The sequence below is a fragment of the Mustelus asterias genome, chromosome 15 (assembly GCF_964213995.1).
Source record: "Mustelus asterias chromosome 15, sMusAst1.hap1.1, whole genome shotgun sequence".
Classification (NCBI taxonomy): domain Eukaryota; kingdom Metazoa; phylum Chordata; class Chondrichthyes; order Carcharhiniformes; family Triakidae; genus Mustelus; species Mustelus asterias.
In genome coordinates, this window is record NC_135815.1 from 38,187,757 (window position 1) to 38,208,106 (window position 20,350).

Sequence of the window (20,350 nt, forward strand, 5' to 3'; positions counted from 1 at the left end):
TACATCGATAAGTAATATCCAGCTAATAGTTATCACATAAAACAGGTCTGGGAAACAGTTTCCTTGGTCCAGTGAAAATATTTAAACTCCCTTTACGAAGGTTTTCCTGCAATGTCTTGGCTCCTAAGACTTGGATGCAACACTGTAACATCTCGAAGAAGTAAAAGATAGAATCATAGAAATCATAGGAACCCTACAGTGCAGAAGGAGGCCATTCGGCCCATCGAGTCTACACCGACCACAATCCCACCCAGGCCCTACCCCCACATATTTTACCCGCTAATCCCGCTAACCTACGCATCTCAGGACTCTAAGGGGCAATTTTTAACCTGGCCAATCAACCTAACCCGCACATCTTTGGACTGTGGGAGGAAACCGGAGCACCCGGAGGAAACCCACGCAGACACGAGGAGAATGTGCAAACTCCACACAGACAGTGACCCGAGCCGGGAATCGAACCCGGATGTTACATGGTCCCTTGATTATCAAATGGGTCCTAGCCTCTGGCTGTGAGGTGTAGACCACCTCCTGCTTCTGAGGGGGATAACAGTTATACCGATTCCCATTTTGTTATTTCAAACTCGAGAGTCAGTTGTCTATGTATCTCAAATTATTTCCTTATGTGGAGATCAGCATTTCTATAGTCCTGAAATCACCCAGTCACTTTGGGTAAACTGTTTCTGCTTCTGGGACTTAACATTTCTATAGCAGTCATCTAAGTAATTTGTTTCTACTCCTGGAGCAATTCACACCTGATCATTTAGATGTTCTCTTGCCTCTGAGCACTTTTAGAGGCTTGACTGCTCCTGGAAATGTTGACTGTTACTGTCACTAGGCAGATTTCTATCTTTCAGGGCTTTTTAACTTCTTACCCAGCCCACCTACCCACCCTCCCTATCCCCATTACCCCGCGCTTGTATCATGGCTAATCCACTTAACATATGTATCTTTGGACACCAAAGAGCAATTTAGCATGGCCAATCCACCTAACCTGCACATCTTTGGGCTGTCTTCTTTTGTTCCTTCTTACGTATATAAAAATGCATTTTGCTGCTCGTAAGAGAAGATTCCTCATTGTTATCCACATTTTTATGAAACTCAAACTTATCTCAATGGAGAGTGAGAAACTTAAACTCCTGATGGAGCTTGGAGCTTTTGCACATGTGTCGACTGGAGGACAGGCTGCACATATGCAGATTGACATTTTTATACTTTTTTGGCCTGCTGCGCTTGTGCATAAGGAAATGGCATGAAAACCTGGGTCAGGTGACTGAAGGTGGAGGGTCATTGAGGGCACAGGTGTGGGGCAGCTTGAGGTCCTATAGGAAGAGTCCAAGAGAGGGAGTAGGGAAAGGAAGCCGTCCAATTTCTGTCTAAAAAGAGAGGAGTAAGAAGTCTAGCAACACCAGGTTAAAGTCTAACAGGTTTATTTGATAGAAAATGCCACTAGCTTTCGGAGCGTGCTGCTCCTTCGTCAGGTGGAGTGGCGAAGGAGCAGCATGCTCCGAAAGCTAGTGGCATTTGCTAACAAATAAACCTGTTGGAATTTAACGTGGTGTTGTTAGACTTCTTACTGTGTTTACCCCAGTCCAACATCGGCATCTCCACATCATAAAAAGAGAGGAACAGAGAAAAATGAACCAAATAGGAAAAGGACTGCAGGATTAAACTTTAGTAGAAGAGGGTTCAAGAGAAGCCCCAATAATTGAAAGGACTCAGGGGAAATCGTGAAGATCCAAGAAGGCAGCGAAGGTTGGTCACTCAGTGCTGTGGGCCATTGGGACAAAGTGACCCCTTTGGACTAGTGGTGTTCTGCTTGGTGCAGCCAAAGAACTGAAGTTGTGTTTGTGCATTGTTGCTTCAGTGTATACTCAGAAATCCAAGAGAACAGAATCTTGGGAGGCGAGATTGAAACCAACCAAGGTGGGCTGTTTAATGCTGTCCAATATGGAGCAACCTTGAGAAAGAATACCTGGGTTAGATCTCCGAAAGTGAAAACTGGAATTCCTCATGAAGGAGACAGTGTTTCAGTGAGATTGATTAACTCACAGTGCTGGCATCTGGGTGGGTTGTTGAGAAATCCATGGACTCGGTCTTGGTCACGCCTGTCATTTATTGTGTAGGCCAACCACAGTTTGCCTGTTAATTCACACATATTCACACTTTCTCTAAATGTTGGAGTATAAAATAGATATTGTAAATTGTTTTATTTCTCTGACCTTGTATAGTAAAGTTAGTTTTTGTTTATTCAATATCGATCGAGTCACACAGTTTTATTCAATGAGCAAATATTGTGAGACTCAAGTTTTGTCAACTTTAAACAAACATTATTGGTCCCTAACAAGATCTTACCAGAACCTTGGGGAGTCTGGCCTACGGTTGTAATGTGAATTGGGGTCTTGTCTGAGATTTCAAATCCACAGACAAATTGAGTGCTAGTAGTTGCTGAGGTTAAGGTTAGTAAGATTTCCATGGTGAATTTAACTAATACTGATGGAAGAGCAGAATTGCTTTGTCAATTGCTGTAGAGGGAAGACTTATCCCTGACTGATTTGCCACAATTTGCTTGGCTAATTACATTAGCAGAACAGTTAAAAGCAGTCTAAGAAAGCAGACATAATTAAGGAAATGGCACAGCATTTGGGATTGAAAGAAGAAAAAGGTAATCCAGATAGCAGTTCAGTTGAGTTAGCTAGAATTCAGTTGCAGGTGAAGCAGCTTGAGATAGAAAATGAAATGAAAAGGTTTGAACGAGAAAGAATAAGTGAAAATGCATTCGCTTTAACTTGAACTCCAGAGAGAGAAATAACTTAGCTGACTAGAGAAAAGCTTAGGTTACTGGATGAAAGAGAGTCGAGTAGTTAGGATGAGAAATTGAGTCCCATTCTGAGCTTTGACATAAAAAAAGAGACGTTGACTATTGTCCAAATTCAGTGAACACAAAGTTGAGAGTTATTTTATCTTGTTTGAAAAGGTGACTGCAAAGCTAAAGGTCCCAAATGACACGCAGGCTCTCATTTTGCAAAGTGTTTTGTTTGGGAAGACTGTTGGGTGTATTCTAGTCTTTTGGAAGAACAATCTTCAGATTATGTGGCAGTTCAAACTGCCGTACTTAATGTTCATGAACTTGACCCTGAAGCATATTTGTTGAAATTTCAGACAAATTTCAGAAAAGACCAAATTAAATCCTTGTAGAATTTGCTGTGGAGAAAGAACTGGTGTGGGACTGGTGGTTTTGATGCCTTAAGTTAAAACAAAAGTTTTGAGAATTTGAGGGAGCGAATAATATTGGAGCATTCTAATAGCAATTGGGTCACACCTGAAAGATCATAGGGTTTCTAAGCTGCAGGAAGCAGTGGTTCTGGCAAGTGCGTAAGACATATCACATAGGCAGCTAGGAGGGTAGTAGATCTTCATTTGTAAACCCACAGGGAAGCTGAGGGAATAGACTTAAGCTGTCTTAAGAGGCATAAGCTGTTCTAGTCAATGAAAAATGATAGTGCAGAGGATAAAATTGATGTGAAGGAACCAGTATCCCTTATTGCTCCTCAAAGTCCATTGTTGGGTGCTGAATGGTAAATAAGTGGCAGTATTAGGAGCACTTAAGATGACTTCAGAAACACAGTACCAGTAAATAGAATGTTAAAACACTGGGACTGGTACAAGCAGGGAGGCAGTGGAACAGTGGTATTGTCACTAAACTAGTAATCTAGAGACTCAGGTTAATGCTCTGAGGACCTGGGTTTGAATACCACCATGGTAAATGGTGAAATTTGATTTCAATAAGAATCTGGAAAAGTCTAATGGTGACCATGAAACCATTGTCAGTTGTTGTAAAACCTATCTGGTTCACTATGTCCTTGAGGGGAGGAAATCTGCCTTGCTTTCCTATTCAACATGTGGGAGAGAGAAAACAGGCAATTATAGCCCAGTTTGCCTGATATTAGTCATCAGGAAAATGCTGGAATCTATTATTCAGGAAGTCCGAACATTGTACTTAGAAAATCATGGTATGATCAGACAGCTAAAATATTTTTATGAAATTGAATCAAAATAGTTTTTTGGGGATGTTACTACTTGGATTTACAAAAGACATTTAATAAGGTATGATGCAAAAGGTTAATAAGTAAGGTAAGTGCTCATGGGTGTTTGGAGTAATATATCAGCATGAATGGAGAATTGATTGGTGAACAGGAAGCAGAGACTGGGGATAAATAGATGATTTTCAAGTTTACAGACTGTAATTTCAGGGATCTTAGTTATTTGCAATCTATATTGACAATATATCCAAGATTGCTGATAATAAAAAAACTATGTAGTGCAGAAAGCTGTGAGGAGGACACAAAGAGGCTCAAAGAGATAAAGGCAGGTTAGACCATAGAACATAAAACATAGAAAGTCACAGCACAAACAGGCCCTTCGGCCCACAAGTTGCGCTGATCATATCCCTACCTCTAGGCCTATCTATAGCCCTCAATCCCATTAAATCCCATGTACTCATCCAGAAGTCTCTTAAAAGACCCCAACGAGTTTGCCTCCACCACCACCGACGTCAGCCGATTCCACTCACCCACCACCCTCTGAGTGAAAAACTTACCCCTGACATCTCCTCTGTACCTACCCCCCAGCACCTTAAACCTGTGTCCTCTCGTAGCAACCATTTCAGCCCTTGGAAATAGCCTCTGAGAGTCTACCCTATCCAGACCTCTCAACATCTTGTAAACCTCTATCAGGTCACCTCTCATCCTTCGTCTCTCCAGGGAGAAGAGACCAAGCTCCCTCAACCTATCCTCATAAGGCATGCCCCCCAATCCAGGCAACATCCTTGTAAATCTCCTCTGCACCCTTTCAATGGCTTCAACATCTTTCCTGTAATGAGGTGACCAGAACTGCGCGCAGTACTCCAAGTGGGGTCTAACCAGGGTCCTATAAAGCTGCAGCATTATCTCCCGACTCCTAAACTCAATCCCTCGATTAATGAAGGCTAGTACGCCGTACGCCTTCTTGACCGCATCCTCCACCTGCGAGGCCGATTTAAGAGTCCTATGGACCCGGACCCCAAGGTCCTTCTGATCCTCTACACTGCTAAGAATGGTACCCTTCATATTATACTGCTGCTTCATCCCATTGGATCTGCCAAAATGGATCACTACACACTTATCCGGGTTGAAGTCCATCTGCCACTTCTCCGCCCAGTCTTGCATTCTATCTATGTCTCGCTGCAACTTCTGACATCCCTCCAAACTATCCACAACACCACCTACCTTGGTGTCGTCAGCAAACTTACCAACCCATCCCTCCACTTCCTCATCCAGGTCATTTATGAAAATGACAAACAGCAAGGGTCCCAGAACAGATCCCTGGGGCACTCCACTGGTCACTGACCATGGGCAACAAGGCGGCAGATCATAGCATCAGAGAATCCTTACAGTGCAGAAGGCAGCCATTCATCCCATCGAGTCTGCACCGACCACAATCCCACCCAGGCCCTATCCCTATAACCCCATGCATTTATCCTGCTGGTCCCCTTGACACTAAGGGGCAATTTAGCATGGCCAATCCACTTAACCTGCACATCTTTGGACTGTGGGAGGAAACCGGAGCGCCTGGAGGAAACCCACACAGAGATGGGGAGAACGTGCAAACTCCACACAGTGACCTGAGGCCGGGATCGATCCCGGATCCCTGGCACTGTGAGACGGCAGTGCTAACCACTGTGCGGGAACTGTGAGAGTATTCATTGTGGTAGTAATAATTTAAAGCAGGATATTTTTGAAAAGGCGTGAAAGCTCTAAATGTTGATCTTGAGTGAGACTTGGTGTACTCATACAAGTGTTGCAAAAATGTCTATTTTCAAGACTCATCCTTTCAGGAATATAAATTTCAATGGGGATTGAAATTTAAATTTAAGATAATGCAAACCCCAGGTCAGAAGCTGGTAAATAAATCCTGAAGTAATGGTAAGTTAAAGGTTTGTGGGTGTTTATTCAATCGGGTCAGAGTTGGCAGTGGTAAAACATTTAACAATAGGTGTCATTTTTCAGAGACTCTTGTGGAGAAGAGATGTCTACAGTTGTCTTCATATAGTTGTTTAAATTATTCATGTGGGTTGCAGATCAAAGAAAGACTTGAAGGCAATGAGTAATCAAGGAAAGATCTTAAAGTATCCATCTAATTTCAGATCAAAGGTCAGGTTTAAAGTTGGAGAGAACTGGTTTAAAATCTATATCTGGGGAATCCCAAGTGTGCTACGTTGCCATGGGGATAGACTGCAGGAAGATACTCTTTTGTTTTGGCTTTATCTATGTGATTTTTCACAGAAGCAGCTAATTGGAGCTTGGGAGCAGCTTTGAGAAGCAGAGTGAGTAAATTTGCCAAATTCTTCAAACCAGAAGCAAAAGGCTATCAGAAATATGGGTTATTTCTGAGTTGACCGTGAGTCCGTGCTTGAGCTGGACTGTCCAAATCATGAGGTGCTTCCAGAGAGTTGGAATGTCATTTAGCCAAATGTTAAAGGAAGGACCTCAAGAAATCTCATACCTTGGAAAATAGTGGGTACACAGAGGAGAAGCAAAGTGAATTCCTGAAAGCTGTGTCATGCCTTGGTTTGGTCCCAAGAGGGCTACACTGTGGAGAAGCAAAATGAATTCCTGAAAGCTGTGGCATCCCTTCGTTCAGTCCCAAGGGAAGTGAAGGAACCTTCAAAATCCTTTCAAGGAGAGGGGAACTCTTGGGTGGAAATAAAAGTGGGATGGAAGTAGTCTGTTGACATTTTTCTTTTTTAAGAAAAAGGGTTTAGGATTTTTGCATTATGTTAGTAGTACCTACTTTAATTAAGACTCCTTCAGTAAAGATTTTTTAAAAAAAGATTAAATCCTTGACATTATTATTTCAGTTAAGAACTGGGAGATTTAATTTATATTTAAGAAGTTAGTGGTCTCCAATGAGGCCATAGAAAATTAGGGGCTCTTTGTGGGATTACAAAACCACAGAGTGAAACAAGTGCACTGAGATTCGTTAATGTTTAAGTGAGCAGGATTTCACAGTGACTTTTACTGTAATTTAAAATGGCTTTATCAATTGCTGAAGCTTTTCTTGAGAAGGAAGATTCATCAGAATACCTTTCAACTGTTAACAAATATTAATTTAAAAGCAATAGGAGAATAGATGGATTTAGAGTCAAATATAGACACTTCAAAAGCAGAAATAGTTGAGGTATTGGCTCAACATTTGAAATTGAAAGTGGGAAAAGACTTCCCCAGATACCGCACAGATTGAGTTATCCAGAAATAAAAACCGAAAATGCTGGAAAATCTCAATGGGTCTGACAGCATCTGTGGAGAGAGAATAGAGCCAACATTTCGAGTCTGGATGACCCTTCTCTCCAACAGATCCCAGCACCCGCAGTAATTTGCTTTTATCCTCGAGTTAACTGGAATTCAGTTACAAATGAAACATCTTAACACGGAAAAAGAAATGAAAAGTTTCGAATTCGAAAGGGAGAAAAAATGAATTAAAAAAATTAAATTCAAAAGGGAAGTAGGAGAAAACGACAGAGTTTCAGAGGCAAAACATAGAAAGAGGGGGAAGAGACAGAGAGCTTCAAAGCAGAAAGAAACAAGAAACTCTAAGCTGAAGAGAAAGGATTTGTTTACCTGGAATAACTAGTGAATAAGACAATGATTTGAATTCATCTCCAAATTGTGATTTGCTAGAAATATTAACCTTCTGTCTAAATTCAGTGAGGATGGGTTGAAAGTCTTTTTGTTTCATTGAGAAAATTGCTACAAAGCCTGGCTAGTCACAAGTGTTTTAGTAGGAAAAGCATGTCGGGGGGGGCGATTCTCCCAAAAAAATTCTAAGTGTCGAATTTACATAAAAACTGGAGTAAATCCCGTTGGTTTTCTCAGTGGGATTTTCAAAATGAATCTCCCGCACTCTGTGCACTGCAGAGTGCACTAGCGTGATACATTCTAAAACCAGTGGGCGGGGCCTGGAGAGGCCGGCAGCATAGCGCTGAGTGGGCTACTGTGCATGCACTGATCTGTCAGCGCCAAGATCGGTGCATGTGCAGTAGCCCCGCACTGCTGGCCTCCCGATTTCTGGCCAGCTCAATCACTGGCCAACCCCGCAACGCCTGCACCGCCGGCCCTCCCACCCCACCAAGGCCCGATCGCTGGTCCCATAAACATGCCTGGGCCAGCCTCAACACCCACCTCCACCCCCCAACTCTGATGGCCCCCGATCATTGGCCTCTGTCACTCAGCTCAAATGCAGGGTGGCAGCAGGGTCCCCACCCCCTTGGCACTGCCCCATGCCCAATGGGCAGTGCCAAGGTTTCTTCCTGGATATTGGCACTTTGTTTGTTGCGCAGTGACAGAGGGCCCAGGCTGACACTGCCAAGGTGGCAATGCCACCTCCATGCCCGACCTTCTGCGGACCTCAATTACACCCCCCTTCACTCTCGGGGTCAAGCCGCCAGCTCACCGTTAGTGAGGACTATTGTAAACCCCGCTGTAGTGATATACTCCTGGCGGGTGGGGAAGAGGCTAGTGGGCCCGGAGATTTCAGCCCTGGGCCCGCTAATCAGATTTAAATGGTATATAAATTAATATTTAAATAATTAATTAGTTCCATGCCAATTTCTGGTGCAGAGCTGATGGGGCTGGATATCCAGCGTTGGAAGACTCGGGGAGGCCGTGGCGCCCAGTGTGGAGCCAACTAAATGGCTTCTGCTTGAGACTCCCGGCCTGTACAGCTACAAAAGCAGCACAGTGGGATGGGAGAATCCCCCCCATGATGTCTGTTCAAGCCGTCCCGATGACCAATCTTCTGATTATGATATGTTTAATTTGCTGTGCTTAATGAACATGAGCTGGTTCCAGAAGCTTGTAGATTGAAATTTCAAAACCTCAGAAAAAGACAGAATCAAACATTTGTAGAATCTGCTGGGGAAAAATAAATGTTTCTTGACGGTTGATATCTGTCAATGAAAATTGAACAGGAGTTTTGAAAAGGTGAGGGGAGTATTATTAATGGAGTAATTTAAAAATAGTATTCCGCCTGGAATTAGAATTCCCTGAGAGGAATGGAAAGCTGATAGCTATGATTTAACTCACAAACACATAGGTGACGGCAACCATCCCTTATAAACCCACGAAGAAACTGGAGGAATAAAATAAATAGTAACCACCAAGACTTTAATTGGAGGAGATAACATAAACACAAAGGCAGACATTCCCCAAGATGGTAGAAAGGATAGCGTGGAGGATAGGAATGAATCAAAAAGACCAGCATGTTTTCATAAGTATAAAGTTGGACACTTAAAAGTGAATTGTTGGATATTAAAACTGAAAGTGGTAGCTTTAGAAAGGGTGGCTGATGTTTCCAGAGAATAGCACTGGGCAACACGGTGGCATAGTGGTTAGCACTGCTGCCTCACAGCGCCAGGGACCCAGGTTCAATTCCCGACTTGGGTTGGTGTCTATGAGGAGTTTGCACATTCTACCAGTGTCTGCGTGGGTTTCCTCTCACAGTCTGAAAGATGTGCTGGTTAGGTGCTTGGCCATTCTAAATTCTCCCTCAGTGTCCCCGAACAGGTGCCGGAATGTGGCGACTAGGGGATTTTCACAGTAACTTCATTGCAGTGTTAATGTAAGCCTACTTGTGACTAATAAATAAACTTTAACTTTACAGGACTGAACCTTGCAAGAAACCAAATCCACATTATATATTTTCCAGGAGTATAAATAACAACATTAGGGATTATAGCAGTTTCATTTTTGAAGGGGAAATAATTTCATTTTTGTCTAAGAAAGGACCTAAAAAGATTGTTATCCTGAGATACCAGTTCAGCGGAGAGCTTGATGCTGGCAAAAAAATTGGACCTTTCTTATGCTAGGAACTTATGACATTGCTTCCAGTGAATACATGAATACAGCAGAGCTCAGTAAAGTTATAGGAGTAATAAAAATGCATGAAACCAACCTCTGGAAGTTCCTCTCCAAGTCGCTTACCATACTGACTTGGAAATATATCACTATCATTCTGTCAATATCCTGGAACTCCCATCCTAACGGCACTGTGGGTGTACCTATACCACACGGACTGCAGTGGTTCAAGAAGGCAGATCACCTACTCGAGGGCAATTAGAGATGGGCAATAAATGCTGGCCCAGCCAGTGATGCCCACATCCTGTAAATTAATTACAAAAAAAAGTCCTGAGGATTTGTCAGCTGTAGGTCCCTTAGTTTTCTCTAATACTTTTATTCTGCTGATACTAATTACTTTAAATTCCTCACTTTTATTAGCCTCTTGACTACCCTTTCTTTCTGGTTGTAATGCGTGCCCTTTACTGTGAAGACTGTTGTGATATTGTATGCATGCCAATGCAGACAATGATATGTACCTTTAAGAAGCTGAATAGTGAAATCACGATATCATTGTATAAGACTGGAGGATAAAAGACACAACCTCCATGTTTAATGATCACAATTGCCAGTGTTCCCTACTGCAGACATTCACGACTGCCTGTGACTTGTATCAGTGAGACTTCATGTATATCTTATGAGTCAGGCACATAGTCAAGTAATCAACCGATGTAACTGAAAGACCCAAAGCCTGTGCAGACCTGTATATAGTTGTTGGGGGAATAAACTTTATGGAATTGTGTTCAATCATAATCCTCCTTATTCTCAATATCTTGCTTAGCATAGATAGCACAGAGACAAATCTCTTCAGGTCTACATTGAGATCCTCAACATATATGGAGACCACGCCACTTTCTGGTTGTATCACAGCTTGATATGGCTCCTGCTCTGTCCATGACCACAAGAAACTACAAAGGGTCATGATCGAAGCCCAGTCCATTATGCAAACCAGCTTCCTATCCATTGACTCTATCTACACTTCCTGCTGCCTCAGAAAAGCAGCCAGCATAATCAAGGACCCACTCACCCCGGACATTCTCTCTTCCGTCGGGAAAAAGATACAAAAGTCTGAGGTCATGTACCAACCTACTCAAGAACAGCTTCTTCTCTGCTGCCATCAGACTTTTGAATGGATCTACCTCATCTTAAGTTGATGTTTCTCTACATCCTAGCTATTACTGTAACATTACATTCTGTCCCCTCCTTGCTTTGTCTGTATAGCACAAGAAACAATACTTTTCACTGTGTACTAACACGTGTGACAATGATGAATCAAATCAAAAAAGACAAAGACAACAGAAAATATTTGTTCAGCGTCTCTGCCATTTCCATACTTTCCTCCTTTTTGTATACTTGCAAAAGATCCTGCTTTTTAAAATTTCTGCCTGGTATCCTCTTATATTTTTAATCAATCTTTTGCTCACACTTTGCTAGTTTCTAAAATCTCTCAATCCTCTCTTAAACTTATTACTATTCTTTGCAACATTATTAATCACATTTTTAAAAATCTAATACGATTCTCAACTTCCCTCGTAATCAGGGATGGATCTTTCTCACTGATGTTTCAATGGAATGTGTTTTTGTTGATAATTTTGAATTGTTTCTTTAAATGTTTCCCACTGTTTACTCCCTTTTTGTCTATTTGCCCACTTAACCAGCTCTTCCCTCATACCTATGTAATTGACTTTGTTTAAATGTAAGTTTTGTTTTGGACACAAGTATGTTCTCAAACTTAATATGAAACAAATGTGTGTTCTAATCACATTTTCCCAGAGGATCTTTTACTGTGAGATTATGTATTAATCTTGCCTCATTACACAATACGAGGTTTAAAATCGTTCTTTATCCCTAGGTGGTCCCACAATGTAATATTCCAGGAAATTGTTGAAAATATGTTCTACACACTCATCTTCCTTTACTATCAGGGTTACCCCTCCTTCTCCATTCCGTTTGTGTTTTCAAAATGTTGTGTGTACTGGAATATTTATCTCCCAACCTTGGTCACATTGCAAACATGCCATTGCAAAGGCGATTAGATTGAAATCATTTCTCTCTATTTGTGCTGCTGATTGGTTTATCTTATCATAAATGTCTCATGCACGCCTTTAATTTTATGTTTTTCTACCATTGTTCTTTGCATGGACCTTGTTCCCTGCAGGCACTTGCCACAGGTTTTCCAGAATTGCAATGCTCTCCAAAACCTCATACATGCTGCAACTAAGTCTCATCACCTACCTTGACATATCTATCTCCTTCCTTAGTTTGTTAACATTATTGTTTAATGCATTATTTTAGTTCTATAGATGAATTAGTTTATCTAGTTTATTAATTAGGTAAAGTAATAGTAAGTTACAGATTCTTCGTTCTCAGATTGGCACAACTCCCTGTTTTAAAAACAAAAATTAAAATTAAATACTCACCATCCAATCACCTGCCTGTTGTCCTATTGCAGACCTTTTATTTGTTGATTTCTATTGTAAACATGACACCTTTATCCCAAAAAGAGGGAGATAGAAAGCAGGAAACCATGGGCCAGTTAGCCTAACATCCAACATTAAGAAGATGCTTAAATCCATTATTAAGGAATTGGCAACGGGAGAGTTAGAAAATCAAAATACTACCAAGCAGAGTCAATCTGGGTTATGAAAAGGAAATTGTGTTTGACAAATTTATTGCAGCTCTTTGTGATGTAATGAGCAGGTATTTAGTAGAGAATTTGGATTTCCAAAAGGCATTCAATAAGGTGCCACATAAAAGGTACTACACATGAAGGTGTTGGGGGTAATATATTAGCATGGTTAGAGGATTAGCTAATGAATAGGAAATAGAGAGTTGGGATCATTTTTAGGTTGGCAAATGGTAACTAATGGAGTGCCACAGGGATCAGTGCTGGGGCCTCAACTATTTACAATCTATATGGATGCTTTGGATGAAGGGACCAAATAATTGTAGCCATTCCTCTCTCAGCTCCATTTTCGGGCCTGATGGTTTTATCTGCAGTTATTTCTCTTGCTTTCCCACAGTTCTATTTATGATGTACTTTCGGATCAGATTAGCTCCGCTTGTGGTGGCACTATCAAGCTGCTCTTGGTGATGAACGCTGCATGTGCCATCCGGAGTACATTCTTTCTCCTTGCCAGCCTCAATGCTTCCTCCAAGTGGTGTTCAACATGGAGGAGCACTGATTCATCGCCTGAGAGGGGACAGCACATAGTCCTCAGCTGGAGGATTCTTTGTTGGTTCCTGGTGTCTTGAGACTTCATGGGGTCCAAAAATGATGATGAAGACTCCTGGGGCAACTCACTCCTGACTGCATACCACTGTGCCACCACCTCTACTGGACCTGTCCTGCCAGTTGGACTGGACATAACCAGCAATGGTGTTTGGGGCACTATCTGTAATGTATAATTCCGTGGGTATGGTTATGTGAGGCTATTGCTTGACTAGTCCATGAGACAGCTCTCCCAATTTTGACACAAGTCCCCAGATGTTAGTAAGAAGGACTTTGCAGGGTTGACAGGGCTGGGTTTGCCGTTGTTGCTTCGGGTGCCATGTCAATGCTGGGTGGTCTGTCCGGTTTCATTATTTTTTGTTTGTAGCAGTTGGATACAACTGAGTGGCTTGCTAGGCCATTTTAGAGGGCATTTAAGAGTCAACCATATTGCTGTAGATCTGGAGTCACATGTAGGCTAGACCAGGTAAGGATGGCAGATCTCCTTCTCTAAAGAACATTAGTGAACTGGATGAGTTTTTACAACAATCGACAATAGTCATTATTAGACTTCTAATTCCAGAATTCTTTGCGGTGGGATTCGAAACCGGGTCCCCAGAGCATTACCCTGGGTCTCTACGAGTTTAGTAGATTACTAGTCCAGCAACAAAACCACTGTGCTCCACCCCCAGGTCCAGTTGCCACTGGACCTTCCCCTTTCCCTCCTCTGGCCTTTACCCCAACCCTCTTTGTACTCTTCCAGGCCTCCATTCCTTCCTGGCCCTCCCTGCCCTGGGACCCATTGAACTCATCTTGTTCTCTGTTCCCTGGACTTAGGTTCATGCATTTTGATGTATTCCTCTTCAGGCCACTGCAGATCTTATCGCTGCAGGGACTGGAGAAGGCCGGCAGCTCTCTAAGGTGAATCATTCTGCCAAACGAGGGGTGAACATCATGCCTGCAGCCATGTAATACTCGTTCAAGCATGAAATGGCAACCGGGCTCTCGAAAGCTTTTGGGTGGTGGGAAGTGAGACCCTGAAATGTTCAAGTCATCGAATATATGACAGCACTGCAAGGTTAGTTTAGGCATTTTGCTGCACAGAAGTTGAACTGGATTATATTGACAACAAGGTCAACAGGACGGCATGGTGGCACAGTGGTTAGCACTGCTGCCTCACAGCACCAGGGACCTGGGTTCGATTCCCGGCTTGGGTCACTGTCTGTGCGGAGTTTGCACATTTTCCCCGTGTCTGCGTGGGTTTCCTCCGGGTGCTCCAGTTTCCTCCCACATTCCAAAGATGTACGGGTTAGGTTGATCGGCCGTGTCAAATTGACCCTAGTTTCAGGAGGATTAATAGGGTAAATATTTGGGGTTAAAGGGATAGGATGGGATTGTTGTTGGTGCAGGCTTGACAGGCCGAATGGCCTCCTTCTGTACTGTAGGGATTCTATGAGGTGACATTGATAGACACATTTTACCCAGAAATCAGCCAGATTTCAGAAAACTAATAACATAATCTTCTTGTCAGAGTCCAGATCATGCTGTATGTATACATATGTCTGTTTAGTTCAGGGTTCTTGCTTCCCTAATTTGATTCTTCACAGCCCCAAACCTAAATAATGCATTCAGAATCCACTATTCGTTCAGATTTTCTGGATTAAAATACTGATGCTAGGGAGGGTCCATTATATTTACTGATGCTGTTTGTTTTTCTTTAGGACCATTATTGAAAAAGGTACCAATAAACAAACAGTTTTCAGGCTAACCATATCAGAAAGAGGATCTATGTTTTATTACCGCACGTCATCTGGCTTGCAACTACCAGTAGTGGTGGATACACGTGGAAGAATCCACTCCGACAAATGGACTCATCTGGCAGTTCAGGTAAAAAAAAATTATGTGTAATTTGTGCAGTTCCTATAAAGTGCATCGCATGTCAAATAGGAACATTTATCATCAAAATTAAAGGCTTCCATAAGTAGGAGGTGATTGCTGTCTTATTGGCGGAGAAAAAATTAAAATATGTTTGTGTCTTTTATATCAAACAAATGATTCATTTCAAAAATTTATTGACTTTCTTGTAATTCAGGGTGTTGCATAAATGTGAATCATTGTAAATCTATATTATTGATGATGATTTGGTACAGACATTAGCAAATTAATCTCATGGCCACTAATTCATTTTATGACGGCAGGTGAAACGAAATACAAGAAACTCAACCAGAGACCTTCTTGTTAAGTGAAAATGTGAACATATCCAGATGTCAGGCTGCTACCTGCAAGCCTTGTGACCCAATACTCACTCCTCAAATGGGCGTGCTGCCTATGAAGGCACTATCAGTTTGCCTAAATTACTGAAATGAAACCCTAAGGCTAATTTTGGTCCAGTCATGTGCCTCCTCATAGAATCGGATCTCTACAGTGTAGAAGGAGGCCATTCAGCCCATCAAGTCTGCACTGACAACAATCCCACCCAGGCCCTATCCCCATAACCTCACATATTTACACCGCTAATCCCTCTAACCTACGCATCCCGGGACACTAAGGGGCAATTTAGCGTGGCCAATCAAACTAACCCGCACGTCCTTGGACAGTGGGAGGAAACCGGAGCACCCGGAGGAAACCCACGCAGGCACAGGGAGAATGTGCAAACTCCACACAGACAGTGACCCAAGCCGGGAATCAAACCCATGTCCCTGGAGCTGTGAGGCAGCAGCGCTAATCACTGTCCCACCGTGAATTGGACAGCCCAACTGCTGATTACAAGCTAAAAGAGTCTCAGGCATATTTTGGCATGAGAGGCTGAATTTCTACACTAAATCTCTTGGCCACGAGATACACTTAGTCAAGAAACATCAGGCACCCTAGCATCAGCTAGTAACAAACCCCTTAACTCCAATGAGGGAGAAAAATGCTTTATTCCATTAATTCGAGGATTCAGAAATCCAGTTCTGCTTAATGATGAGCAATTTTGTGTTATGGATGCTAATTCTTTAAGGGCTAAACTATGGCTGCCCAAAGATCAAGCCTCAATTGTGAAATGTAACTGGATCTGACATTTGGATCTCATTCCTGGGTCCACAGTAAAGTCCTGTTTCCTCAGGTGCAGCAAAGCTCTGTGAAACAAAGAGAAAAATATTTCCAGCAAGATGGATGTGCTCAGTGAGATTTTTGAAAATTATATCATTTTTTGTCACAGAACATCATGCTTTTTACTTTACATAAAGAAGAGTTATTAGCTTCCTTTGTTAAATGAAAGAGGTTAAGTTTGACCTTTTTAGTCACATTTGTTTCTGTGGATGGTGAGGAATTTGAAACTGCTTGTGAATGCAGTTATATTAGGAGCCTTCCAATTACCAGGTTTATAAAAGTTTTATGCATCAGTTAATTGAAAAGGATACTCCATTGCAGTGGGGGGGAGAAAGAAAACAAAAATTCCTCTTCCCAGTCTTTCACCACTACTTACAGCAATTTTACATTGTATTGCGAGTTATTCTGATGAAATACAGTTTTTGTAATTATATCCAGCAATGCCCAGCCTCTTAAAGGGCACTGTCTCAACAACAGAGTATTTCTACACTTGTTTTTAGATTTGAAACAAATGTACCATGTGGTGATGTATATCTATTTGAAGTGGATCTTACTATCACTTGTGTTGTGTCATTTTGACAACATAATATACTATTTTTGGCGTTCCTTCCTTTTCTAATATAAAGAGGTTTGCCCAATTCTATTTTGAGAAGATAAGGAAATGGGACTGGAGCACATTTTGTGATTTAGCATTATGGGCGCAGCGGTTCATGCATTGAAGCACGTATTAAGAATTAATGTACGCCGATCATTTTAATGGTTGAAAAATTGTACAGGCCACAAATTCTCTAGATATGCTTTTGTTGCAAGAAGCAATACATTGGATGTACTTAAGTCGTAACACCATATTAAGCCATCAAACATGTTCTTTTCAGAGACTGTGTGTGATCTACCTTTTTGTGGACTCTAGCCCATCTGTTTAATCTCCCGAGGCAAAGTTTTGTGCAAGTGCTCCCTGGTCCCCAAAATTAATCAAGTGAAAGTCTCGAAAATCTCTGTAATCAGTATCCATTGTTCAACCCTGGCTAGTTGTTTTCCAGATGACATTTCTTCAGTTAAAGTAGCACAGGAACCACTGCGTTCCATCAAGTATTTGATTATCTACGTTCATAATAACTTAAATTCCCATTTCTAACCACATCATTTATCCAATTCATTTTTGAATAGATCTGTTTTTCTCATGTCGACTAGGCTGAGGGGGAAAAATAGCTTCCTCTCATCTTTGGTTTGGCTTGAAACTTGTTAACTTTGTACTTGTACAATGCTTTTTTTTAATTACTGAAACTGTAATAATTTCAATTCCAATTCCAAATATACTTCGGAATGTCTGTGTTACTAAAAAGGAGTGAAACAACTGGAGTGAAAAGTAATTCTCCATCCTCTGATTACTTCCCTTTGTGCATTCTTGCAATAATGATAAGCAATTCTAGGTAATGCAATTCCAGTATGTAAAGCAGAACAGTGAGCGTATCAATTTCCTTGGACTTAACTTTGCATGTAAGTGAAAAAAAATATGCTAATAGGGCAGCCGTGATATGCTCAGATTTCTTACTGTTTATTACATTGTTGAGGGGGGACTGGCTTTGTCTGCAATTTATTTGAGACCATGCTTTTGACATTTTTAAAAAATTAATCACTACTTGCTAGATTTGTGTGACAAAATAAATTTCAATCATAAGCACACATTCATGGCGCCATGCATAAATTACCACATGGATAAATTATGTTTCCACTTCTTTTTTAAACCTTACTATTGGAAACATTGCATACTGCTAACTCAGCAACTGGTAGGTTGATCCCTGCTGTTTCTCACTGAGAGACCTCACCTTGATGTTTCTTTTGACTTGCAATGGAACTCTTTTACATTTAAAGGTTCCTGAAAATGCTGTGGGCTGTTTTAGGCTGAGTTACAAAAACCAGCAAACAATCATTACAAGAATCAGTACATTTTGTTGTGGCTGAAAGTAGAATGTTTTAACATACAAAAATATCACATAGCAAGACGTCACAAATTTTTTGGAAAAAAAATGGTATATTTGAATACAAAATGGTGCGATGACAGAAGGAAGTGCCAAATAACTATTCATCTGTGTTTAACACTGCTCTGGAGATTTGAGCCCTCCGAAAAAAAGATGTGAAAATGGCAAACTGAGAGTGAGATAAAAATGCCTTTCATTTTTTTTCACGTGACTAATAATGAAATCAGGCAGCATTTTGCAGCTGCACATAAAATGAGTATTTTACTAGAGGTCAAACATGGAGTCAGTGAATTTAATAATGAAAAGGATTTAAAAGTATCAGCACAGCAGTGAGAGTGGAGAATAGAGTCGCATAATACAGAATGAGTCCATTCGACAAATTGTGCCTCTGCTGGCACGTTGAAAGATCCACCAATTCGTCCCAATCCCCTGGTCTTTCCCCACACGTTTGCAACTTGTTTCCTTTTTTAAGTAGATATCAAATTGCCTTCTGTAAATTGTTTTTAGATCTATGTCCATCAACTTTTCAAGCAGACCTGTTCCAGATTGTAACCATTCATTTTGTTAAGAAATTTCTTCTCACCTCCCCCTCTTAACTCTTTGTCAATCATTTTAAATTGTGTCCTTTACTTCCCAACCTTTCTGCCACTGGATATTGCTTCTCCTCATTTGCTCCATCAAAACTCTTGAATTTTTGATACCTTTATTCAATTTCCCCTTAACCTTCTCTACTCTAAGGAGGGAAAGTCCCACTGCTCCACCCTCTCCACAGAACTAACGTCCCTCAATCTTGATACTGTTACAACAAACCCCCTCTGTATTATTTCCAAAACCTTGACCTAAAGCCTGCAACTTTAAAGATCAAAGGTGATTCTTGAATCAGCTTGAAGCAACTTCTGAAAGTTGCCCTCTTGCACTGGCAAGGATTTCTGTGTCTGAAACTCACTCACTGTTGTAGCTCCCACAATAACATTTGCTGGTCCCTGGATTAGCAGAGCTACTGGTTGGTGTTAGAACAGATCAAATGGTCCCAGTCAGGACTTGAAAGCACTGTGTAAGTGATTTCCTATTTCCTCCAATTTCTTTGACAGCATTGTTTGCTGCCAGGAAGCCACCAATATCTTTGGGAACTGTTTCTGTTATCTTGATGCCACTAAAGTCGGCTGGGCTGCCACAAGCTCCGAGATGTTCTGCAGGATTGGGAAACTTCCTTTAGTGGACTCCTCCCATTTGATGCTGCTGGAATGGTTATTCACTGCCAAATCTTGCTGGAACACAAAAACCACTATTGCACCCATCTGTTAAAGTGCTTATTATTCCTTGATAACCTTGAAATGCAAAAGTAACCCTGGTTTCTTATTTCTACTGCAAACCATCTGCCCTGTCTTCTCCACCCCAACTTCCACTATTAAATGCAAGGAGATCAAAATAATTATTTTTCATTAAGATCAAGACCATCTTTCTCTGCCATCCGGTTCCACGCTACTCGATCACCAAACTAAACTTCCTTTGAGGTTTTCCTCTGTCCTCGTCCTGAACTTGCAGCTTTCTTTAGTTTTTCTTCTGTCTTCTTTCATGCCCTTTCTGAGCTCAACCCATTGTCCATTAAACCAACCTCCTGCTCTCCCAACCCTATTCCCATAAAACTGCTGGTCAAGGATTTCCCCCCTTCGCCCTCTTGTTAGGTGATATCATTAATCATTTTCTCTCTTTCGGTGCAGAACCCCTTCTCCTTTAAATTTGCTGTCATCACCTCTCTCCCCAAAAAACCTTTGATCCACCATCCATACAAACTACCTCCCTATCTCCAAACTCCCTTCTCTGTCCAAAGTACTTGGACATCCCAAATTGGTGGTCATCTTTCTGAAAAGCTTCATTTGAATCTTTCCAATCAGGTTTCTGTCCCTGCAATTATCAATGTTGCAAATTATATCCTATGTGACTGTATCAGAGGTAAACTGTCCCTCCTTGTCCTTCTCAAACTTTCTGCAACCTTTGACATGGTTGGCCATATTATCCTACGCCAAATCTTTCTCCACTATCACCCAGTTAAGTGGGACTGCACTCACCTGGTCTCGTTCTTATCTGTCGAACTATAGCCAAATAATTATTTGCAAAGGTTTCTCCTCCTGGTCCTG

General features: G+C 41.5%; 1 protein-coding gene across 1 annotated transcript in view; it reads left to right on the top strand.

The window, feature by feature from the left end:
* ush2a (Usher syndrome 2A (autosomal recessive, mild)) overlaps positions 1-20,350 on the top strand; it is a 916,330-nt gene that overhangs the window by 12,485 nt on the left and 883,495 nt on the right. Inside the window, exon 3 of the mRNA XM_078230465.1 lies at positions 14,862-15,027. Within this exon, the coding sequence (XP_078086591.1) occupies positions 14,862-15,027 (166 nt within the window). The remainder of the gene's footprint in view (positions 1-14,861; positions 15,028-20,350) is intronic.